Source organism: Vicugna pacos, chromosome 14 (assembly GCF_048564905.1).
Source record: "Vicugna pacos chromosome 14, VicPac4, whole genome shotgun sequence".
In the NCBI taxonomy this organism is placed as follows: domain Eukaryota; kingdom Metazoa; phylum Chordata; class Mammalia; order Artiodactyla; family Camelidae; genus Vicugna; species Vicugna pacos.
In genome coordinates this window covers 61,559,275-61,578,083 of record NC_133000.1, presented here as the reverse complement: position 1 = coordinate 61,578,083, position 18,809 = coordinate 61,559,275, and the positions used below count along the sequence as shown (strand labels likewise).

The 18,809-nt window shown below is 43.3% G+C and overlaps 1 protein-coding gene across 4 annotated transcripts in view; it reads left to right on the top strand.

Moving 5' to 3' along the window:
* The first annotated feature begins 822 nt into the window (after window positions 1-822).
* Window positions 823-18,809, top strand: part of DZIP1 (DAZ interacting zinc finger protein 1) — a 47,859-nt gene continuing 29,872 nt past the window's right edge. For all 4 annotated transcript variants that reach the window (XM_072976459.1, XM_072976457.1, XM_072976458.1 and 1 more), the window contains exons 1-9: window positions 823-1,078; window positions 1,764-1,861; window positions 2,210-2,423; window positions 3,146-3,388; window positions 3,487-4,044; window positions 8,777-8,861; window positions 11,624-11,751; window positions 14,000-14,161; window positions 17,254-17,391. In XM_072976459.1, coding sequence (XP_072832560.1) covers window positions 3,353-3,388; window positions 3,487-4,044; window positions 8,777-8,861; window positions 11,624-11,751; window positions 14,000-14,161; window positions 17,254-17,391 — 1,107 coding nt within the window. In that variant the 5' untranslated portion in view covers window positions 823-1,078; window positions 1,764-1,861; window positions 2,210-2,423; window positions 3,146-3,352. The remainder of the gene's footprint in view (window positions 1,079-1,763; window positions 1,862-2,209; window positions 2,424-3,145; window positions 3,389-3,486; window positions 4,045-8,776; window positions 8,862-11,623; window positions 11,752-13,999; window positions 14,162-17,253; window positions 17,392-18,809) is intronic.

Genomic DNA, 18,809 nt, shown 5'->3' with positions numbered 1-18,809 from the left:
AAGGAATACAAGATAAAGACTTAATGAGCTATTACTACGTTTGAAGACTTGTGCTAAATAAAGTTAACTTAGTTAAGGGGAAACACAAGGAAAGCCGTTTTACAGTAACATATTATTATCCAACAAAAATTCTGTAGTTACTCCTTTATAATTGAAGAACAATTTTGTTACAGTAGACACTAAGATTTTGCAAGCGATGCACTTAAATTCCTCAATCTGGGTCAACCTCGTGGTTGTAGGAATGGCATGTGCATACTTCCTGGATTACTCATTTAAAAATATGGAATTTTGCCCCATTGTTAGACCACGTGTTCCAATTTTAGGTTAAAAAATATTCACGTTACTCCTGACCCAGACTCCTCTCCCTCACCGCCCAACTTTCTACCATCAGAGATCCGTGACTTTCGTCCTATATAATCTTTACTTCTGTTTTCCATGTCACTCAAGTGCAGGGCTACATTAGATAGCCTCTTCAAGGTCTCTTGCATCTGTTTTCTTCTGCGATTAAAACGCACCTCTTCTTAGGATTCACATAAAGTCCCTGCCCTTATGGGGCAGCTAGCTGAGGGTTAGGCCAATCGCAGGGTTGGAGAGACTCTGTCTTCCCATTGAAAAGCCTTCCTGGGGCGAGCATCCCACGCCAGCAACAAAGCGCGCCCCGGCACCACGTGTCTGCACCAACAGCGGGATTGGCTGAATGCGTTTTAGCGCTGCAGTCTAGACGCGTACGGTCCCGCCCAGCTGCCAGAGGAGCTGGGACGCCGAGAGAAGAGGCAGGAGGGAGATCGCGGAGGGGAGGGGGGGCGGGAGGGGGGTGGGGGAATCCCGAGGCGCCCGCGGCCTGGAATCTGGGACCGCCCGGAGCGGCGCCAGGCGGCTCTCCTCGTCACAACTTGCCCAAAACGGACAGGCCTCATCCTGTGCCCTGGAAGAAGGAGCTGGCCCGCCGCTTCCCGCTCGACTGTTCCTCGGCCTCCACGGGCCCTCCTGCGCCAGCAGCGCCCCTGGGATCTGCGTCCCCAGCCTCGACCCCGTCCGCCTGCAGCGCCCGGCGCCCGCCCAGGAGCGCGCAGCTGGGGTGAGCCGAGGCCTGGGATGCGCCAGGCGCCCCGGGGGAGCGCGAGGCATCTCGGTCCCCCCGAAGCCGAGCTCTCTTTCTTCTTCCCTCGCTGCGAGCCGAGGCGCTGCAGACCCCGCTGGCTTGGTTGCCGCAGCCCCCACTGGAGCCTTGCCTTCTAAGGGGCGGCTCAGAGGCCCTACTGGAGCCCGCTTTTCCCGGCCTTTGTCTTTGCGGTTTGGCGGGTTGGCCCCGCTGTGCGCTCGGGGCTGGAGGCGCTGCGCCGGGCTGGCTGTGCTTCAGGGGGATGGCGGGGGGGGGGGTGGGGGGAACGGGAAAGTGTGACCCCTTCTTTCCTGTTCCGGCCATCTTGCGACTGAGAGTCAGCCGACGGGCAAGGGTGGCCAGCAGCGCAGCGCTGGCGACCGGAGTGGTGGCGGCGAAAGGAGATGGGCATCTTGGGCCCCGCAAGCCTGTTCCCCCGAATGCAGTGGGGGCGCGCGGATAGCCGCCCCGCTTCAGGTCCAAAGGATTGGACCCATAGCCTGGGTGAACTCCACTAACAGGCCAGAGGCACATAAAATATAAAGAACAAGGGCTGGGAGCCGACATTTACTTAACTAAGCGCCTAATTCATTCGATGATTCTTTATCCACGTGTTCTTTAGACAAATTTCTAACTCCTCTCTCTGCCTGACCCGTGCTAGGTGCCGGGGATATAACCGTGAGCAAGAGAAACCACGGCTCTTGTTCCCGCTGATCCTGCAGCCCAGTGGATGGAGTCCACAGTACATAGACCTGCCAGGTCGGTATCCAGATACCCTTTAAACAAACAGGGAAACTGAGGCCTAAAGCTGACGTGAGTTGTTCTAGGTCAGGCAAAAAGTAAATGGACGAATCAGACTTTGAAGCTTGAAGCTGTAAGTCTTTCATGCCGGCTTCAGTGACTTGTAATAGCTCTTTTCCAAAATCCCATTCCAAATTATTTGTATGTGTGGTTTCTGTGAAGACTTACGAAGCATATGTTTAATTTTCGGATGCTTTCATATAGGCTTATTTCTAGTTCTCTAAAGGCTAGAAATAATTGATATTACAACTTTGCTTCCAGTTACTCTGAATTGTATTTTCCTTTCTTTTGATCTTTGGCTGTTAGGAAAGACAAAATTTTTCCTGATGATTGGTCCAAGCAAGGACTCCCCGGTGGACTGAGGAATGTCTGGCTTTTCCTCGGTTCATCCATCTCTGTGGTAGCTACAAGCAGCCCCCAGAAGACCTCAAGAATGAGAGGCCTGAGGTCTACAAGTTGCTGCTAGGAATATTTTGGCGTCTCCAGAAAACAGAATGCAGCTGCCACACAAATTTATAAGGTAAATATGGGGCCACTGTAAAACTTGATGGTAAAGCTGATGTAGGGGGAACTTGATTGTTTTTATCTTCTCATTTTGAGAATGTATCCTTTTGGAAAGACACAAAGTTTTTTATATTTGGGCAAGTTCTTTGGTTTGTACTTCTGTCAGAATATTATATTTAGGCGGCCAACCCATAGAAGACAAAAGACCATTTAAAAAAGTATCTTGGATGTAAGAAATTTAGGAAACCTGCCATCAAATATAATTAACTACACTATAAATTTAATTTTTAAAACAACTTAATATATTGAGGTATAATATGACCGTTAATTTTCAGTGTACCATTCAGTGAATTTTTACAAATGTATATGCCCGGGGAAATCAACAGCACAATCAAAATGGAGAACATTTTTTTAAAATTATACCCCGGAAGTGTCTTCCTGCCCTTTTACAGCCAGTTCCCCCTTCATCCCATTTAATTTTGCATAGGTTTGTTGCTTAACGTATTCTGAGTTGTGTGTGAAAGATGAGAATGAATAGATATTTCTAATCTCAAAACCTAAGGCGAGGATCAGAGGCGAGCAGCTAGGATGTGGCTCCCCACGCCTTAGGGACATGGAATATCCGGCCCAAAGGCCGGGGTTGGGGGGGCTGGTGCTGTCCCGGGAAGCCGGCTCTCAGGACAGGTGGACGGGTGTGTCCACTCGGGCTCTCCCACGAGGTCTTCTCTGGTCCCGCAGGGCCCTGGGCGCACGCTGACTGGGCGCTGGCGGGCGCGCCCTTTGCTCCGGGTTCCTGCCCCGGGCGCTGCCATAGCAACGGCCTGGACGCCCAGACTTTAGGCCGCCGCCTCCCGGGACCCGGTCTTCTCCCGCTTCCAGAGGAGTGGGGCGGCGGCGGCCCGGGAGGCGGCCCGGGCCGGGTAGACGGGCCCGTCCCCTCCTCCGATGCCAGCTGAGGCGGCGGACTTGCTTCCAAGCATGGTAAGAGGCCGGAGGCCGGGGATTCTGGGCTGGGAGTGGCAGGGGCTCCACGGGATTCTCAGCTCCCCCTTTCACTCTGGTTGGTCTCCATCCAACAGCCCTTTCAGAAGCACGTGTACTACCCGCTCGCCAGCGGCCTGGAGGGTCCCTATGCCTCCGCAGCCGCCCCCGCAGGCGGGGCCGCCATGGCCTGTGCCCCGCCCAGCGCGGCTTCGGGCCCCCTGCCCTTCTTCCAGTTCCGACCGCGCCTGGAGAGCGTGGACTGGCGGCGGCTGAGCGCCATCGACGTGGACAAGGTGGCGGGCGCCGTGGACGTGCTCACGCTGCAGGAGAACATCGTGAACATCACCTTCTGCAAGCTGGAGGACGAGAAGTGCCCGCACTGCCAGTCGGGGGTGGACCCGGTGCTGCTGAAGCTCATCCGCTTGGCGCAGCTCACCATCGAGTACCTGCTGCACTCGCAGGAGTTCCTCACCTCGCAGCTGCACAGCCTGGAGGAGCGGCTGCTCCTGAGCCTGGCCGACTGCGAGCAGAGTAAGCAGCTCCTTTCCAAGCAGGCGGGACAGATCAAGTTACTCAAGGAAGAGTGTAAACGCAGGAAAAAGATGATCTCGACCCAGCAGCTGATGATGGAGGCCAAAGCCAGCTATTACCAGGTGGGAAACTGCCTTGTGATTATCCAATAAAATCCTCAGTTCCTACTGTCTGGGATATTGAGAGTCCTTTCCCTATATCACGGTTTTGGTTTTTGTTTTTTGTTTTTGTTTCTGTTTAAGATTTGTACTGTAAATCAGAAAAAACAGCGTATTTAAGCAAAACAGTAATTTTAACCAACAGGTGACACGGTTCATTACCTTCTGTAGACTACCATAGGATTAATAATTAAACAGTAACACTGTCCGCAGTGCTTTACTGAAGTCGTCTAAATGCTGGTTGTTTAAAAGCTGTTTCCTTCTAATCAATGTAATGAAAAATAAATCAGGTACAATTTGCTGCTGGGGTCGGCCCCCAAATGGTCTGGAATGCTTAAATTTGTGATTTTTTCCTCATTTTTAAATTTCAAAAATTTTCAGATTTACAGAAAAATTGGAGTACAGAGATCATATATGTACCCTCAGCCAGACTCACCAGTTACTAACATTTGCCACTTTTGCTTTCTTTCCTCTGTCTTTATATACATAACTATTATTTTTGACCCATTTGACAGAGTTGGAGACTCCTGAATATTTCAATGTGTATATTTCCTATGAACAAGAGTACTTGCTAATATAACAATGGTATTTTATTTATTTATTTTAGATTTTATTTTTTTAAACTTTTTTTATTGAGTTATAGTCATTTTACAATGTTGTGTCAAAAACAATGGTATTTTAAAATAAAAAGTTTTGCCTTTTTGTTCTTAATCTACAACTATTATGTGGTAGACATTGAACCTAAGATAAGTATTGTAATTTTTCAGTGTAACAGAAATCAGCATATATATTTTTATCAATGAGGTGAAGGTAGCACAGAAAGTTTGATAAAGATATTGAAGTAAACAATAGACTAACAAGATTGATTTCATGCCCTTACACTCCAGTCATTTTGGCTAAACATGGCTTAAAAGGCCTCAGCGGACTTAGGCAATAGTGGAACCAAAGTGGGAGTGAATGTGAAGTGAGTTACAGGGTGCAGAAAACAGTGGGGTTAATAGTGCTTAGGACTGACCCAACAGGAGCTTTGAGACAAGTGTATTTAAAAGACATGAACAGCTAGAAAGTCTTAAAGTTTCATCTTGGGTAGACAACATTTGCGGGTCATCAAATGATACTTTATGTGGATAACTGCCTATTTGTTTCATAAATGCTATTTAAAAACTAAATATGAATAGTGCTAAGATGGCTCTTTATAAATGTATTCATTGTAAAATGGATAGAATGGGTTCTGTTTATACATTAAAAAAGTTTATCTGGCTTTGGTATTAATTAGTGAAATGTTAAAACCTGTAACATAAAAATTTTATGTTTATAAACTTTTTTTCATTCTTTTGGTTATCATAGAAATAGCTGTTAGTTAATAAAGATTTTCAAATGTGAATGATATATAAGAATAAAAAGGTGATGGCTCACTTTTATTAAATGAGTGACACCTGCCAACTTCTGGCCACTCAGCAGACTCTGAATGTGAATGACAGTGATTGCTGTATGATGTGGCCAGATGTGACGGAGAAGAGGTAGGAATGACCAGACCATCTTTTCCTACTTAGCGTAGTACAGGTATACTTTGCCTTTTATTAAGGGGCTTGCCATTGTCTCTTTATGGAGTTCTTCAACAGTGTGAATCCTTTAGGGTGACAACTCCAGAGTTAGATTACCTGGGTTTGAATCCCAGCTATTCCGTTGTACAAGTCATTTAACTTCTAAACCTCAGTTTCCTCCTCTGGAAAATGAGAATGTTAGTAGTAGCTTCCTTGGAGGGTTGCTCTGAGAATCCTGTGAGTTAATGCGTGTGTGGCATGGGGAAGGCTCAGTAAACAGCTTCAGACACGTGGATATTGATTTCTGCAGTGACTTCCGCGTAGTGATCTGTGGCTACCTGTGATCTCTCTGCATCCTCAGACCTTTTCTAGGAACTCACTGAATAGTAGAGGTATAGAAAAGGCCAGAGGTCACAGTGCTGATGCTGTAAGAATCAGTGTTTCAGGGAGGGGAAATCAAAGACAGCTGCTAAGAATAGCTGGCATGTAAGCTAGCTGAGGTTCCACAGTGTCATAATCTTTGTAATTCCAGGTTCATAAGCTAGGAGTATTTGGCCTATAATAAAATTTATGGGAAGTCAATTGATTTTAAAAAGTTATTTGACTTTAGCCTGCAGTCATGAATTGTTATTTAAATAGAGACCTCCAAAGCTGGGCAAGTCTCATGGCCATGTGTAAAGGCCAGTGTGTACCAATGTTCTGGCTATCAAATTATTTTTAAAATATAAAAAATTTTAAAATGCCAGTGTATTGTAACAAGATTCGACTATTTCTAAGAAGGTCTTTTGTCTTCATAGCTGGAAGTCTCAGATTCTTCTCTATACTCCAGCAACACAGACAGATTTTGGAATCCCATTGGTATACCTGGTTATTAGTTCCAGGAATTTTTTTTGTCAATTCTTTTGGATTTTTTACATAGACTGTCATGTCATTTGCAAATAAAGGCAGTTCTGTGTCTACTTTCCCAGTCTGTATATCTTTTAATTTTTTTTCTAGCCTTATTGCATTAGCAAGGACTTCCAGCACCATGTTGAAAAGCAGTGGTGAGAGGGGACATCCTTGCCTTGTACGTGATCTTAGAGGGGAAACTGAGTTTCTCACCATTAAGTGTGATGTTAGCTGCAGTTTTTTGCAGATCGTCTTTACCAAGTTGAGAAAATTCCTCACTCCACTGGTGTCTTTAACTCTCAGACTTCTCCACTCTAAGCCTCCAGAATTTGTCAATTACAGTTCCGGTCTTACCCTGCACTGGTTCCTACAGGGGGTTTTGCTGGTGAGTCTCTGCTCTCATTAAGACATGACTCCCTGTACTCTGTCCAGGCTTGTGGCCACTGGTTTACCCCGTGTCCTCCCCTCTCTTACAGATCCAAGGAGGGTTGTTGATTTCAGTCTTTTCAGCTTTTTACTTATTGTTAGGATGGAGTGGTGATTTTCAAGCTCCTTATATGTAGATCCAGAAACCGGAAGTCTCAGCTTTGTTTTGGTGTTTTTTGTCATGGAAGTTTTTTATTTCGATGTAGTCAAAATGTCGGTCTTTTCTTTTTGGAGTAGGAACACCTTCTTACTTTGAGCTCATGGCTCTTCTGTATTATTCCAGTAGTTAAAAATACATGTTTTCTATTTTAAGAGATAAAAAGTTACACTTTCTGGGTTTCCTCATCCTTTCCTTTCTCCAGTGCTGTGCATGGCTCTTGAGCCATACTCACATCTGAGTCAGTGTGGGCAGCCCCTGAAGTTTTGAGAGGAAACCAGAGCAGTCATCATGGGCAGAGAAGGTGTAAAAGATGCTTTAAAGATCCTCTGAAATGTAATGCTGAGAAATATGCCATAATGTTAGTTTTCTGGGAAACTAGAACCTGAAGTTTTGATGCAATTATACTGATTAAGAGTAAGGCAAACCATGAATAGAAGAACATGTAAATACAGATGAAACAGCAAAATCCAGTCTGAGAGAAACTCTGCAGGACAAATGTTCAGTTTTTCAGCAAAAGAATTATAAAGAAAAGAGAGCTGGAGGGGTAGCTGTAGAATAAAGAGAGTTAAGAGACACAACAATGACCTTATTTGGATTCTGATTCAAAACAAACTGTAAAAAATGTTTTCTAAGACAATGTGTGGAGTATTAGAAAAAAGTAAATGGTTGTATATTTGTTGATAATTAAGGAATTTCCTCATTTTAAAAGGTGGAATAATAATATTATGATTATATTAAAAGAAAGTCCCTTTGGAGCTAGGTTCTGAAATATTGACAAATGAAATATATAATATCCAAGATTTACTTCAGAGTAATCCAGAGGGGAGGATGTAGATGAAACAAGTTGAATTCTTTGCCTAAAAGCTGAATGTGTTAAAGTGGAGAATAGAGATGTTGATAGGACTGATTTTTCTTTTTTTCAGTAAATTCATTTTAGGAGGCCAACTATTTCTAAGCACGTGCTCAGTGATTTATTAATGCTGGGCTGTGGGGATAAAGCTATGAATAAGAGAGACAAGTCCGTGCTCTCAGGAAGCTGACATTTTCGAACCTAGAGGGATTGGGCAGGAGACAAGAAGCAAGTAGAGTAAATAAGCCTGAAAGTATTAACTGGTGAGATGTACAATGATGAAAATGAGACAGTGTGATGGGACAGTGACTGGCGGGAGGATCATCTGGGAAGATTTGTTGAGGACATGCTGCTCCGCCCCAGCGTGGAAGATGCTCTGTAAATGACGTCTTGAACATCAAGAAGGAGCCAGTCATGCGAGGGTCTGGGGAGGATTCGGGCAGGGAACCAGCTAATGTAAAGAGTCTAAAGCTGGCCTGCTTGAGGCACAGGAAGAAAGCCAGCATGGCTGGAGTGCCATGAGCAAGTTGGTGGTGACCGGCTGGGAACCAGCAGTCTAGGGGGGCAGCAATCAGGGGTTCCCGAAACCACCATGACGGGCTACTTGATCCATCAAGAGATGGTTTTCACTGCCCTGCGTTCAGTTTGGGAAGAACACCCTGGTTTTATATGTCTTTTTAGTCATGCTTTCAGTAGTACTTGCTGGAATGGTATCTCTGGGCGGAAATTTCCCAAGAGGGCAGTGCTTCAGGTACCCAAATTTTAATTCAAATTAGGTGGAAGGGCACTTGTCACAGACACTTGGATGTGCTGCTCTCTCCCTTTCAGTGCCATTTATGTGACAAGGCCTTTACGAATCAAGCTTTTCTACAAAGTCATATTCAGCGCCGCCACCCCGAAGAGTCTCACCTTGGTAAGTCATGAGCTCCACTTCCAAGAGCTATTTACTGTCTGGTATCTTTTTTTTTTCAGTGAGACATGGTCCAGTGCCTCTCTCAATCCTTTTAAAAGAAAGCATCCTAGTCTTTGGTCATTCACTAAGTAAATATGTGCCTACTATGTGCCATGCACCGTATCAGGGGTTGGGGAGAGAGCTGGGAACAAAACAGACCACGTCCAGCTCTCTTATATACTAGTGGGAAGGGTGAAGGATTCACATTGACACAAATGAATGAATGATTCTTTTCAAGTGGTGGCAAATGCAGTGAAGAAATAAAGCAGAAGAAGGGGATGGAGAGTGAATCCTGGTGGTCAGCCAAGACCTCGTTAAGGAGATGTTTGATCACAGACCAGAATGATGAGGAGGTCCCAGCCTGGGGAAAATCTGGGAAATGAATATCCCAGGCAAGGGAATCTCACACTGTGAGGGGTGTGAGGAGGAGAGAGAAAAGATAGGAGGCTGCAGAGCAGAGTGAGCAAGGTAGTGGTGGGTTAGGAAAGGCATGGTCATGGGGGCCTTAAATGACCTGGGCAGAAATGTGGGTTTTTTTTTATAAGCATAATGGGAAGCCACTGGAGGATTTTAAGGAGGGAGGGCATGAGCTAATTTGTACCCAAAATGACCCCTCCAGCTGCGGGCAGAGAACAGACTATTGGAGCAGTGTTGGAAGCAGGTGGGGGAGTGAGGAGGCTGCATGAGTAGCCCAGGTGAGAGCAGGTGGCAGCTTGACCAGGTTGGTAGCCGGGGAGGGGGGAGAAGTAGAGATGGAGAGGATTTATTGTGGACACAGAGCCCACAGAAATGTGACTCAACATGAGAGCAAGAGATGAAGCAAAGACGATCCTGGGCTTTTGTCCTGTACAGTTGGGTAAATGATGGTGATGTTTACTGAGATGGGGAGTAGGAGGGGAGAAGACTGAGGGAGGAGGGAGATTGAAGAGTTTGTGTTGGCTGTGGGTACACTGAAGCCACACATACAGTCGCTATGGAGGTAGAGATGCTGGAGGTCTGGAAGTAAAAGCTGGGAGTGATTGGCAGAGCTGGGCCAGATGAGATCACCTGCAAAGGGAAGGGAAGGTGGCTCAGGGCCAGCCCCACACTAGGAGCTCAGGAGGAGCAGCTGAGGAGAGGGAGAAATCGCAGTGATGGGAGGTAGGAGGGAAGCTGGGAAGTGTGTTGTCATGGAAACCAAAGGGCATAAGTGTTTCAGGAAGAAGGCAGTGGTCAGTTATATCAAATGATCTTGAGGCACAGAGTAAGATGAAGACCTAGAATTGACCATTGTTGTCATGATGGCTGTTGGTGACCTTGACATAGCAGCTTCAGGGAATTGGGGACGAAAGCTAGACTGGAGTGACCTGAGCTGAGAATCGGGTGAGGAAGTGGTCATGTGATTACAGACATTTATTTCAGTAACGTTTGCTGGAGGGAAAGCAGAGATAGGAGGCATTACTTGGAGGGAAATGTGGGACCAAGGGAAAACTTTTGTCTTGTTTGATGTGGCAGATACTAAGATAAGCCTGGGTACCGATGTGAGTTAACCAGTGTATAGAGGAGAGAACTGAAGAAGCAGGAGAGGGGAGGGGCTCTGTGGCTTACCAATAGTTTCCTACTATTTAAATGTTTTCAAAAAGCAACGATCTGTTTCTCCATGAGCAGATCAAAGCATTCTGCAGATTGCCACAGTGATCCACAGAAATTCTCATCATGATTTTTAAATATTTTCAGTATCTAGGTGTGTGTATTTCTAGACTGTTACTCAGTACCTGCTTTCCTCTCCCTTTTGGACTAATCTGTTTCCATTCCTTCCTATTCAGATAAATAGATTTATTTAGGAAACAGCTACGCTTTGTATAAACAGTATGAACAGCGTAAAACTCCATTTATAAACCATGGACCTCTGATACAGTTTAGTAGTATATTGGAGAAATTGGGAAGATTAAATATTTTAATTAATCTATCATTCTTCAGTGTGAAACTGACCTTCTTTCTCTTCTGTTTCAGTATCTTATTCTATCTCATACTCGTTTCAGAGAGTATTTCAGACTCTGAAATGAGTATTATTTCTTCAGGTCATCTTTGAGGTTCTGACTTTCTACTTTGGTTTCCATACCTTTCATGTCTACACTCACAGACACATGTATATCCATTCAGTCATGTGTACATCTGCATGTAAGTACATGTACATAAGTATTCTTCCCTTCACTTGTTGCTTCCTTTTACAACTTTTCAGTAGCTCATTTTTGCCCCAGGGACAGGTTATGGCCCAAGTTTGTATTTTGAATGCTAGCCTCTGCTTGTCTTAGCACTGATGGGGTTCTCAGGAGAGTTCAGTGGGAGCCAGAAGGATAGTGACCATAGAGATTTCAATATCGTGGTACCCGCAGTGGAAGCTATTGCCTCCCTTCTCTGACTGAGACAGGCATCTCAAAGAAGAGCCTAGGATGATTCTTGTCACCATTTTTGCTCTGTGAATGGGCTCTCACCTTGTCTCTGTAGGAGAATCCAGTCTCAGCACAGTGGCTGAAAGAATCTGCTAAAAATAATTCAGCACCCAATAATATGACGGGCTGAAAGTAAACAGTAAAGAGTAAAAGTTGATTCATGGGGCATGAAAAAAAGTAATAGAGCAGTTAGAGCAGTTTCCTTTGTCTTTGATCAATAGAACTGCACCCCTTAAGTTTTCAGGTAGGTTTCCTAAGAGATGGTATGTTAACGAGATATTTCTGTTGCAGCGGAGTATAAGAAAAGGGTGCAGACTGATAAGCTCCAGAATGAGATTGACATGTTGAAGGAGCAGCTGCAGCTCACCAAGTCTCAGCTAGAGGCTGCGCAGCACGCCCACGCGGTCCGGTTCTCTAAGGTATGGTACCAAATTCCGAACCGATGGTCTGTTGGGAAGGATTGGCTTTCAGTCCTTTTAAATGTTCGGTAGAACTCACCAGCAAAGCCATGCAATCTTGAGCTTTTCTTTGTTGGGAGTTTTTTGATTACTGATTCAACCCCATTACTCATTCTTGGTCTGTTCAGATTTTCTTTTTCTTCATGATTCAGTCTTGGTATGTTGTATGTCTCTAGGAATTTATCCATTTCTTCTAGATTGTCCAGTTTGTTGGCATGTAATTGATCATAGTAGGCTATCATGATCCTTTGGAATTCTGTGGTATCAGTTGTAATGTCCCCTCTTTCATTTGTAACTTTGAGTTCTCTTTCTTTTCTTGGTTAGTCTAGCTAAAGGTTTGTCAATTTTATCTTTTCAAAAAACCAACTCTTAGTTATTTGTTATCTTTTCTATTGTTTTCTTGTCCTGTAGTTCATTTATTTCAGCTCTAATCTTTATTATTTCCTTCCTTCTGCTAATTAGGGCTTAGTTTATTCTCCTTTCTAGCTCATTGAGGTGTAATATTACATTGCTTATTTGAGATCTTTCTTTTTTCTTAATTTAGGCATTTATAGCTGTAAACTTTCCTCTTAGAACTGCTTTTGCTGCATCCCGTAAGTTTTGGCATGTTGTGTTTCCATTTTCATTTGTCTCAAGATATTTTTGGTTCCCCTTTTGATTTTTTTCTTTGATCCATTGGTTGTTCAGGAGTGTGTTGTTTAATCTGCATATGTTTGTGAATTTTCAAATTTTTCTTTCTGTTTCTGATGTCTAGTTTCGTAACATTGTGGTCAGAAAAGATACTTGATATAATTTCAGCCTTCTTGAATTTGTTAAGACTTGTTTTATGACCTGACATATGATCTCTCCTAAAGAATGTTCTGTACATGCTTTAGAAGGATTTGTAATCTGCCGTTACTGGATAGGATGTTCTGTATACGTCTGTTAGGTCCATTTGGTCTATAATGTTGCTCAAGTGTCCTGTGTTTCCTTATTGATTTTTTGTCTGGAAGATCCATTGTTGAGAGTAAGGTGTTAAAATCCCCCGCTATTATTGTATTGCTGTTTATTTCTCCTATGTATTTAGTTTCTCCAATATTCGATGCATATATATTTACAATTGTTAGAACTTCTTGATGAGTTGACCCCTTTGTCTTTATATAATGACCTTTTTGTCTCTTGAGAACTTTCTTTTTTTAAATGTTTTTGGTTACTTTTTTTTAAAAAATTAGAGGATTTTTAAAAATTGGGGATTGAACTCAGGACCTTCTGTGTGCTAAACATGCGCTCTACCACTGAGCTATACCCACCCCTGAGAACTTTCTTTTTTAATGTAGGCTCTTACAGTTATAAATTTCCCTTTTAGCACTGATTTGTCTGCTTCCCTTTTTTGGTATGTTTGTTTTAATTTTTATTCATCCCAAAGTATTTCTGTATTTCCCTAGTGAGTTTTTCTTTGACCTATTGGTTGTTTAAGAGTATATTGTTTAATTTTCATGTATATGTGAATTTTCCAGTTTTCTTTCTGTTAATGATTTCTGGCCTTATTCTGTTGTTGGAGAAGATACTTTGCATGATTTCAATCTTTTAAAATTTAGTGAGAATCATTTTATGGCCTAACATATAGTCTGTCTTGGTGAACCTTCCATGTACATTTAACAAGAATATATATTTTGCTGTTGCTAGGTGCAGTGTTCTGTGTGTTTATTAGGTGGAGTTTGTTGAGGTCTCCAGTTAGGTTCAAAAACAAACAAACACTGAAGGTTGTGAAGAAATCAAAGGCTGATTGACTAGACCTTGAATTTAGCTTATATAAAATGCGTTTGTGTTTAATGGGGCTGAGGTAGGGCTACTCCACCCAAATTGGTATGGTATCAAGAAAGGTTCTTCTCAATAGATTTTTGAAGTATGTTTACATTTTACACACGATTGTATGTCTACTCTACAAGTTCACAGATTATAGAACTTTTTGAGACTTTGGGCCTCTTTGTATTTAAAGGGATGCAAGGACAAAAGGATGCTGTGTGCTGCCTCTGGTTTGGAAAAATTATTGTACATAGACCTGCCATTATATGAAGTGTTTTGCAAAAAAACAAACAAACAAAAAGCCTAATTGAAATATGCAAGAGTAGCTGACTCATTTGAAGTGAAGCTATGTCCATTTATTTAAACTTCTGCACACTTGATTCCTATCAGAGCTTTTAAAGTCATGTATTAAAATCAATTTCAGGAGTATGAAATGCAGAAAACAAAAGAGGAAGAATTTCTGAAGTTATTCGATAGATGGAAAGAAGAAGAAAAGGAGAAACTAGTTGATGAAATGGAAAAAGTCAAGGAAATGTTTATGAAGGAGTTTAAAGAACTGACTTCCAAGAATTCAGCATTGGAATATGTAAGTATCCAACCTAGGAGTCCTCAGAGCATTGACAGAGTTGTGGCCTTGGGCGGCGGCGTGAGAATGGCAGTGTGGCCTGTGAATCCAGAAGTTCCTTTTGTGCCCTGGCCCAGATACCCCTCCTCCTTGAGAGTCTCGGGAGCTTGAGGCATATGGAAAATAGTAAGTCAGAAAGTCGTTCCCTGGAGAGCGGGAGTTTTGGCCCCAAACCCAGTGCTGAACACTTGGTACATTTGGTTGGATCAGAGAGGATCTTTCTTAGCTGGTTAGGTTTAGACAGACCAAAACCATAAACCTCCCCTTGTGTTAGAACATTCCAAAGTTCCAAAGGAACTTTCCAGAAAGGCTGACATAAATCACCAATGTTGAAGGAGAAGGAAGCCAACTCAGAAGGACAGAGAACCTTTGCCAGGCCCCTTCCTCCCCCCAGGCCTGGCTGGTGAGGAGGAAGGGGGTTTGAGTGAGCTGGATGTGGCTAAATGTGATCCCTTTCCTGTGGGAGCATCCTGGGTCACACAGAGAAGCAAGGGAGATGAGGGAAGATTCTTGAGCTCCCTCTAGGGGCCAACATGTTTCACAAAGTAAGATAGAGGGATGGTTTTGGAATATTGCTAAGATCCTTCTCTAAAACGTCCTGAACTCTATCACAGGGATCTGCAAAGTATGACCTGTGACCCAAATCTGGCAAACTACCTGCTTTTGTATGGTACTCGAGCTATGAAAGGTTTTTATACTTTTAAGTGGTTGAAAAAAGTCAAGAGAAAAAATATTTCACGACACATGAAAATTGTCTGAAGTTCACCTTTCAGTGTCCATAAGTGAAGTTTTCTTGGAACACAACCATGCTCTTTCCTCTAAGCTTTATCTTTATACGGAACTTTCTGCTGGAGCCATAGAGTTGAGTGATTGTGACCAAGACCTTATGTATCTCCCAAAGTCAAAATACTGTCTGGATCTTTACAGGAAAAGTTGCTATCCGCTGTCATATCTTTATAAAGCAAATATGTTACAAGATTAACAATTGATGAAGGTGAAATGGGTGTAATATTCTTTCAACTTTTCCATAAATTATAATTTGCAAGTAAAAAGTTGAGGGGAAGTTAACTTGAGATGGCTCATTGTATCTTTTCTGTAGGGCTTCCTTCAGGCAACTCCTTGTTGGTTCCATTATCCCCATATCATTTCTCTTGGTTCTAAGCATCAGAACCCTTAGGCAGTAGTTATTTTACCACCCCTGTTCCAGGGGCTTCTCCTGAACTCACACCTGTGGCCCCTTCTCAAAGTGGGATGTCACATTACCCACAGTAATGGATTTTGATACTAACCAATTAAAGGCTGGCTTATGTCTTTTCCATCCAGCCCACAATCATTTTTTCCCCTTGTGATAAAACTGCCAATTACAGTTCTTTTGCCTGAGATTCCCTCCATGGTTATCCCTGCCCTCAGAATCATAGTGGAATTGGACTTTTCCCCACATAGGACTTTTTTTCACTCTCTGTATCTTTAAAGAAAAAAAACAGCTTTATTGTGATATAGTTTACATTCCATACAATTCACCCACTTAAAGTGTACAGTTCAGTGGTTTTTTTTTTTACTGCATTCACAGAGTTATGCAGCCATCATCAGTCATTTTAGGACATTTCATCACCCAAAGGAGGTACCTTGTACGCATTGGCACTGCCTCCCCAACCCTGGCAACCACAGCCCTGCCTTCTGTCTCTACGGGTCTGCCTGTTCGGGACATCTCATATAAATTGAACCATACGATATGCGACCTTTTATGGATGGCTTCTTTCACTTATCATAATGTTTTCAGGATTAATCCACATTGTAGTATGTATCAGTATTTCATTTTTTTAAATTGCGGAATGATTTTCCATTGTATGGTTATACCATATTTTATTTATCCATTCATCAGTTGATGAACATATGGGCTGTTTCCTCTTTTCAGCAAAGACGGTTTTAAAAATTGTTATTAATGATAGACTTTATTTTTTAGAATAGTATCAGGTTTACAGAAAAATTGAGCCAACAGTACAGAAAGTTCCATGTAAATCCCCCTCTTCTACTCTGTGCACAGTTTTCCATATGACCAATGTCTTAAATAAGTATGGTACACTTGTTACAATTAACGAACCAATGCTGACACAGTAGTATTAACTAAGTCCATGCTTCATTCCGATTTCTTTAGCTTTTACGTAGCTTTTTTTTCTGTCCCACGATTCTATCCAGGATACCCAAGTACATTTAGCTGCCGTGTCTCCTTAGGCTCGTCTTGTCTGGAATGGTTTCTCAGACTTGTTTCTGATGACCTTGACAATTTCCAGGTGGACCTGTCAGGTGTATTGTAGGATGCCCCCTCTATTGGAATTTATCTGATATTCTTATAGTTAGGCTGGGTTTATGAGTTTGGGGGAAGACGTCCTCAGAGTTAAAATACAGTTTTCCTCACATCGTGTCAAGGGCACACACCATGTATGTGATGTATGACTGCTGACGTTGCCCTTGACCACCTGGCTGAGGTGGCGGTTGTCAGGTTTCTCCACTGAAAGCTACTCCCCCATCCTCCCCGCCCCTTTCCATACTGTGCTCTTTGAAAGGAAGTCTCCGTGTGCAGCCTGGACGTAAGTGGTGGAGACTTACTGTGCTCCCTCATCCTTTTGTTTTTGAAGTTAACAAATTACCTTCTGTGCTTTTCTGAGGGTATTTACTGACTGTCTCTTTGGGAATAACATACAAGCAAAGAAAGTTAAAATGTTTTGTCCCTAGTGGTCTCTGGATGATGCTGACCTTGTCACTAAATTATCCTGAGAATGAGCTATACCCAGTTCCTCTGTTTCTGGTGACCGGGACATCCCCGCCACATTTGTAAAGCCCCATTGTCCAAGATTAGAAACTTGGGTTCTCCTTTCCCTTTTTCACCCTGTGTGCATTCTTCTGTTGGAAGAAACGAAACAGGGAAACCGCTGGGAAGGAGAAACAGGATGACAGTCTGGGAGGAAAGTCAGATGTGCTCCAATTTTGTGTTCTTTTTCAGTTTCATAAAGCTATGAACATTCATGCCAGTGATTTTGAATTTTATTTTACAGCAATTGTCAGAAATCCAGAAGTCCAATATGCAGATTAAGTCTAACATAGGCACGTTAAAAGATGCACATGAGTTTAAAGAAGAACGTCCTCAGTGTCCCCAGGATTTCCAAAATGTGATGCAACTTCTTGACAGTCAGGTAGGTAAAAGTGCGTGATCACTGCAGTAGAGGCCTAATCTCTCTTAGTGAAAACCTACAGGAAGCATCATCTACGGGAAGAGTGTCTCTTTCAGTGACGGCGTAGGTAACTAAGTCTTTTTTTTCCCTTCTCTCCTTCTTAAATTGAAGGCTAGTTGATTTATAACGTTGTATTAGTTTCCAGTATGTAATTCATAATAGGTGTGTGTTCATTAGATAGTTGCTGACTGATGTGGATACAGAACAGTTTGGCAAAGTTGTTTAACTTTGCCTTGAATACCTATTCGAATTGGTTCCCATTACCTTAGTATTTATTTTTCATATTTCAGATGTTGCTCACTTTCAAAAGGCATAGAATGGCACACTGAAGCACTGACCTTTTTTGAGAGCTTAAATATACAGCTGCATTGGTGAACTGATGATCTTTTACATTTGTCAAATGTAATTGCAATTATCTGGAAGTGAACCTCAGTAAACAGTACAGCCTTTATCCTGGCTATTTTAGTCACACTGTTTTAGGGGAATTTTTTTAAAGCCAGGAACCAAATAGAGTTTCATAAGCTTATGAGTTCAGGACTTTTTTTTAAAAGCAATATTATGTTATTTTTAAAAGTAAGTGTTTTTGCATACAGACTACTACCACTGCTGCTGGTCTTGCCTCTCTCCCCCTCTTCTACCTTTCGTGTTGCAGCCAGGCTGCCCACGTCACTATCCTGTCTAAAATCCTTCAACGGCTCCCTCTTTTTCACAGAACAAAGTCTTGAACCCTTAACCAGCATTCAGAGTCCCTGAGGATCCGGGCCCTGCCACCCCACCCCAACCCCCTCCACCATCCTTGGCTTTACTGCGACACTCTGGCAGCACCAAACCAGTCACGGTTCCTGGGATGTGGCCATCTTTGTCACCACCTCCCAGTTTTTAGGACCTGTCACTTGCTCATTCAGCTGGGACGGCACCTCTTCTAGAGGGTTCTCCTGGACCTCTGGGTTATTGCATTACTGTAGTCCTCCAGGCAGGACCTGGCCACTTACACATCACGTGGGAACCCTCCATTGTTGTGCCAACTTTCCTCCTGGACAGGGCAAGGCCCGTCTGAGTTCTCTCCCAGCCTGCCAGGGGCTGCCCAGTGAGGAGCCTGGTACTCAGGAGGGGACCAGGAACTGTGTCCTGAGCTGAGCTGTTGGCAGTTGCTCCCAGAAGGCTGCTCTCTCGTGAGGTGAAGGACTCAATTATGAAATCCTCAGATCTCACCTAAATTTCTTCTGTCTCTGTCCTATAAGCTCTGTGAGTTTCAGACCCCATGGGCTCAGAAACCTTCTAGCTTCTTAGGTTGGCAAGCCAACACTCATTTTGTTTAATTTAGGTTTTACTGGAGCACAGCCACACTAGAATGTATTGTCTATGGCTGTTCTCCTGCT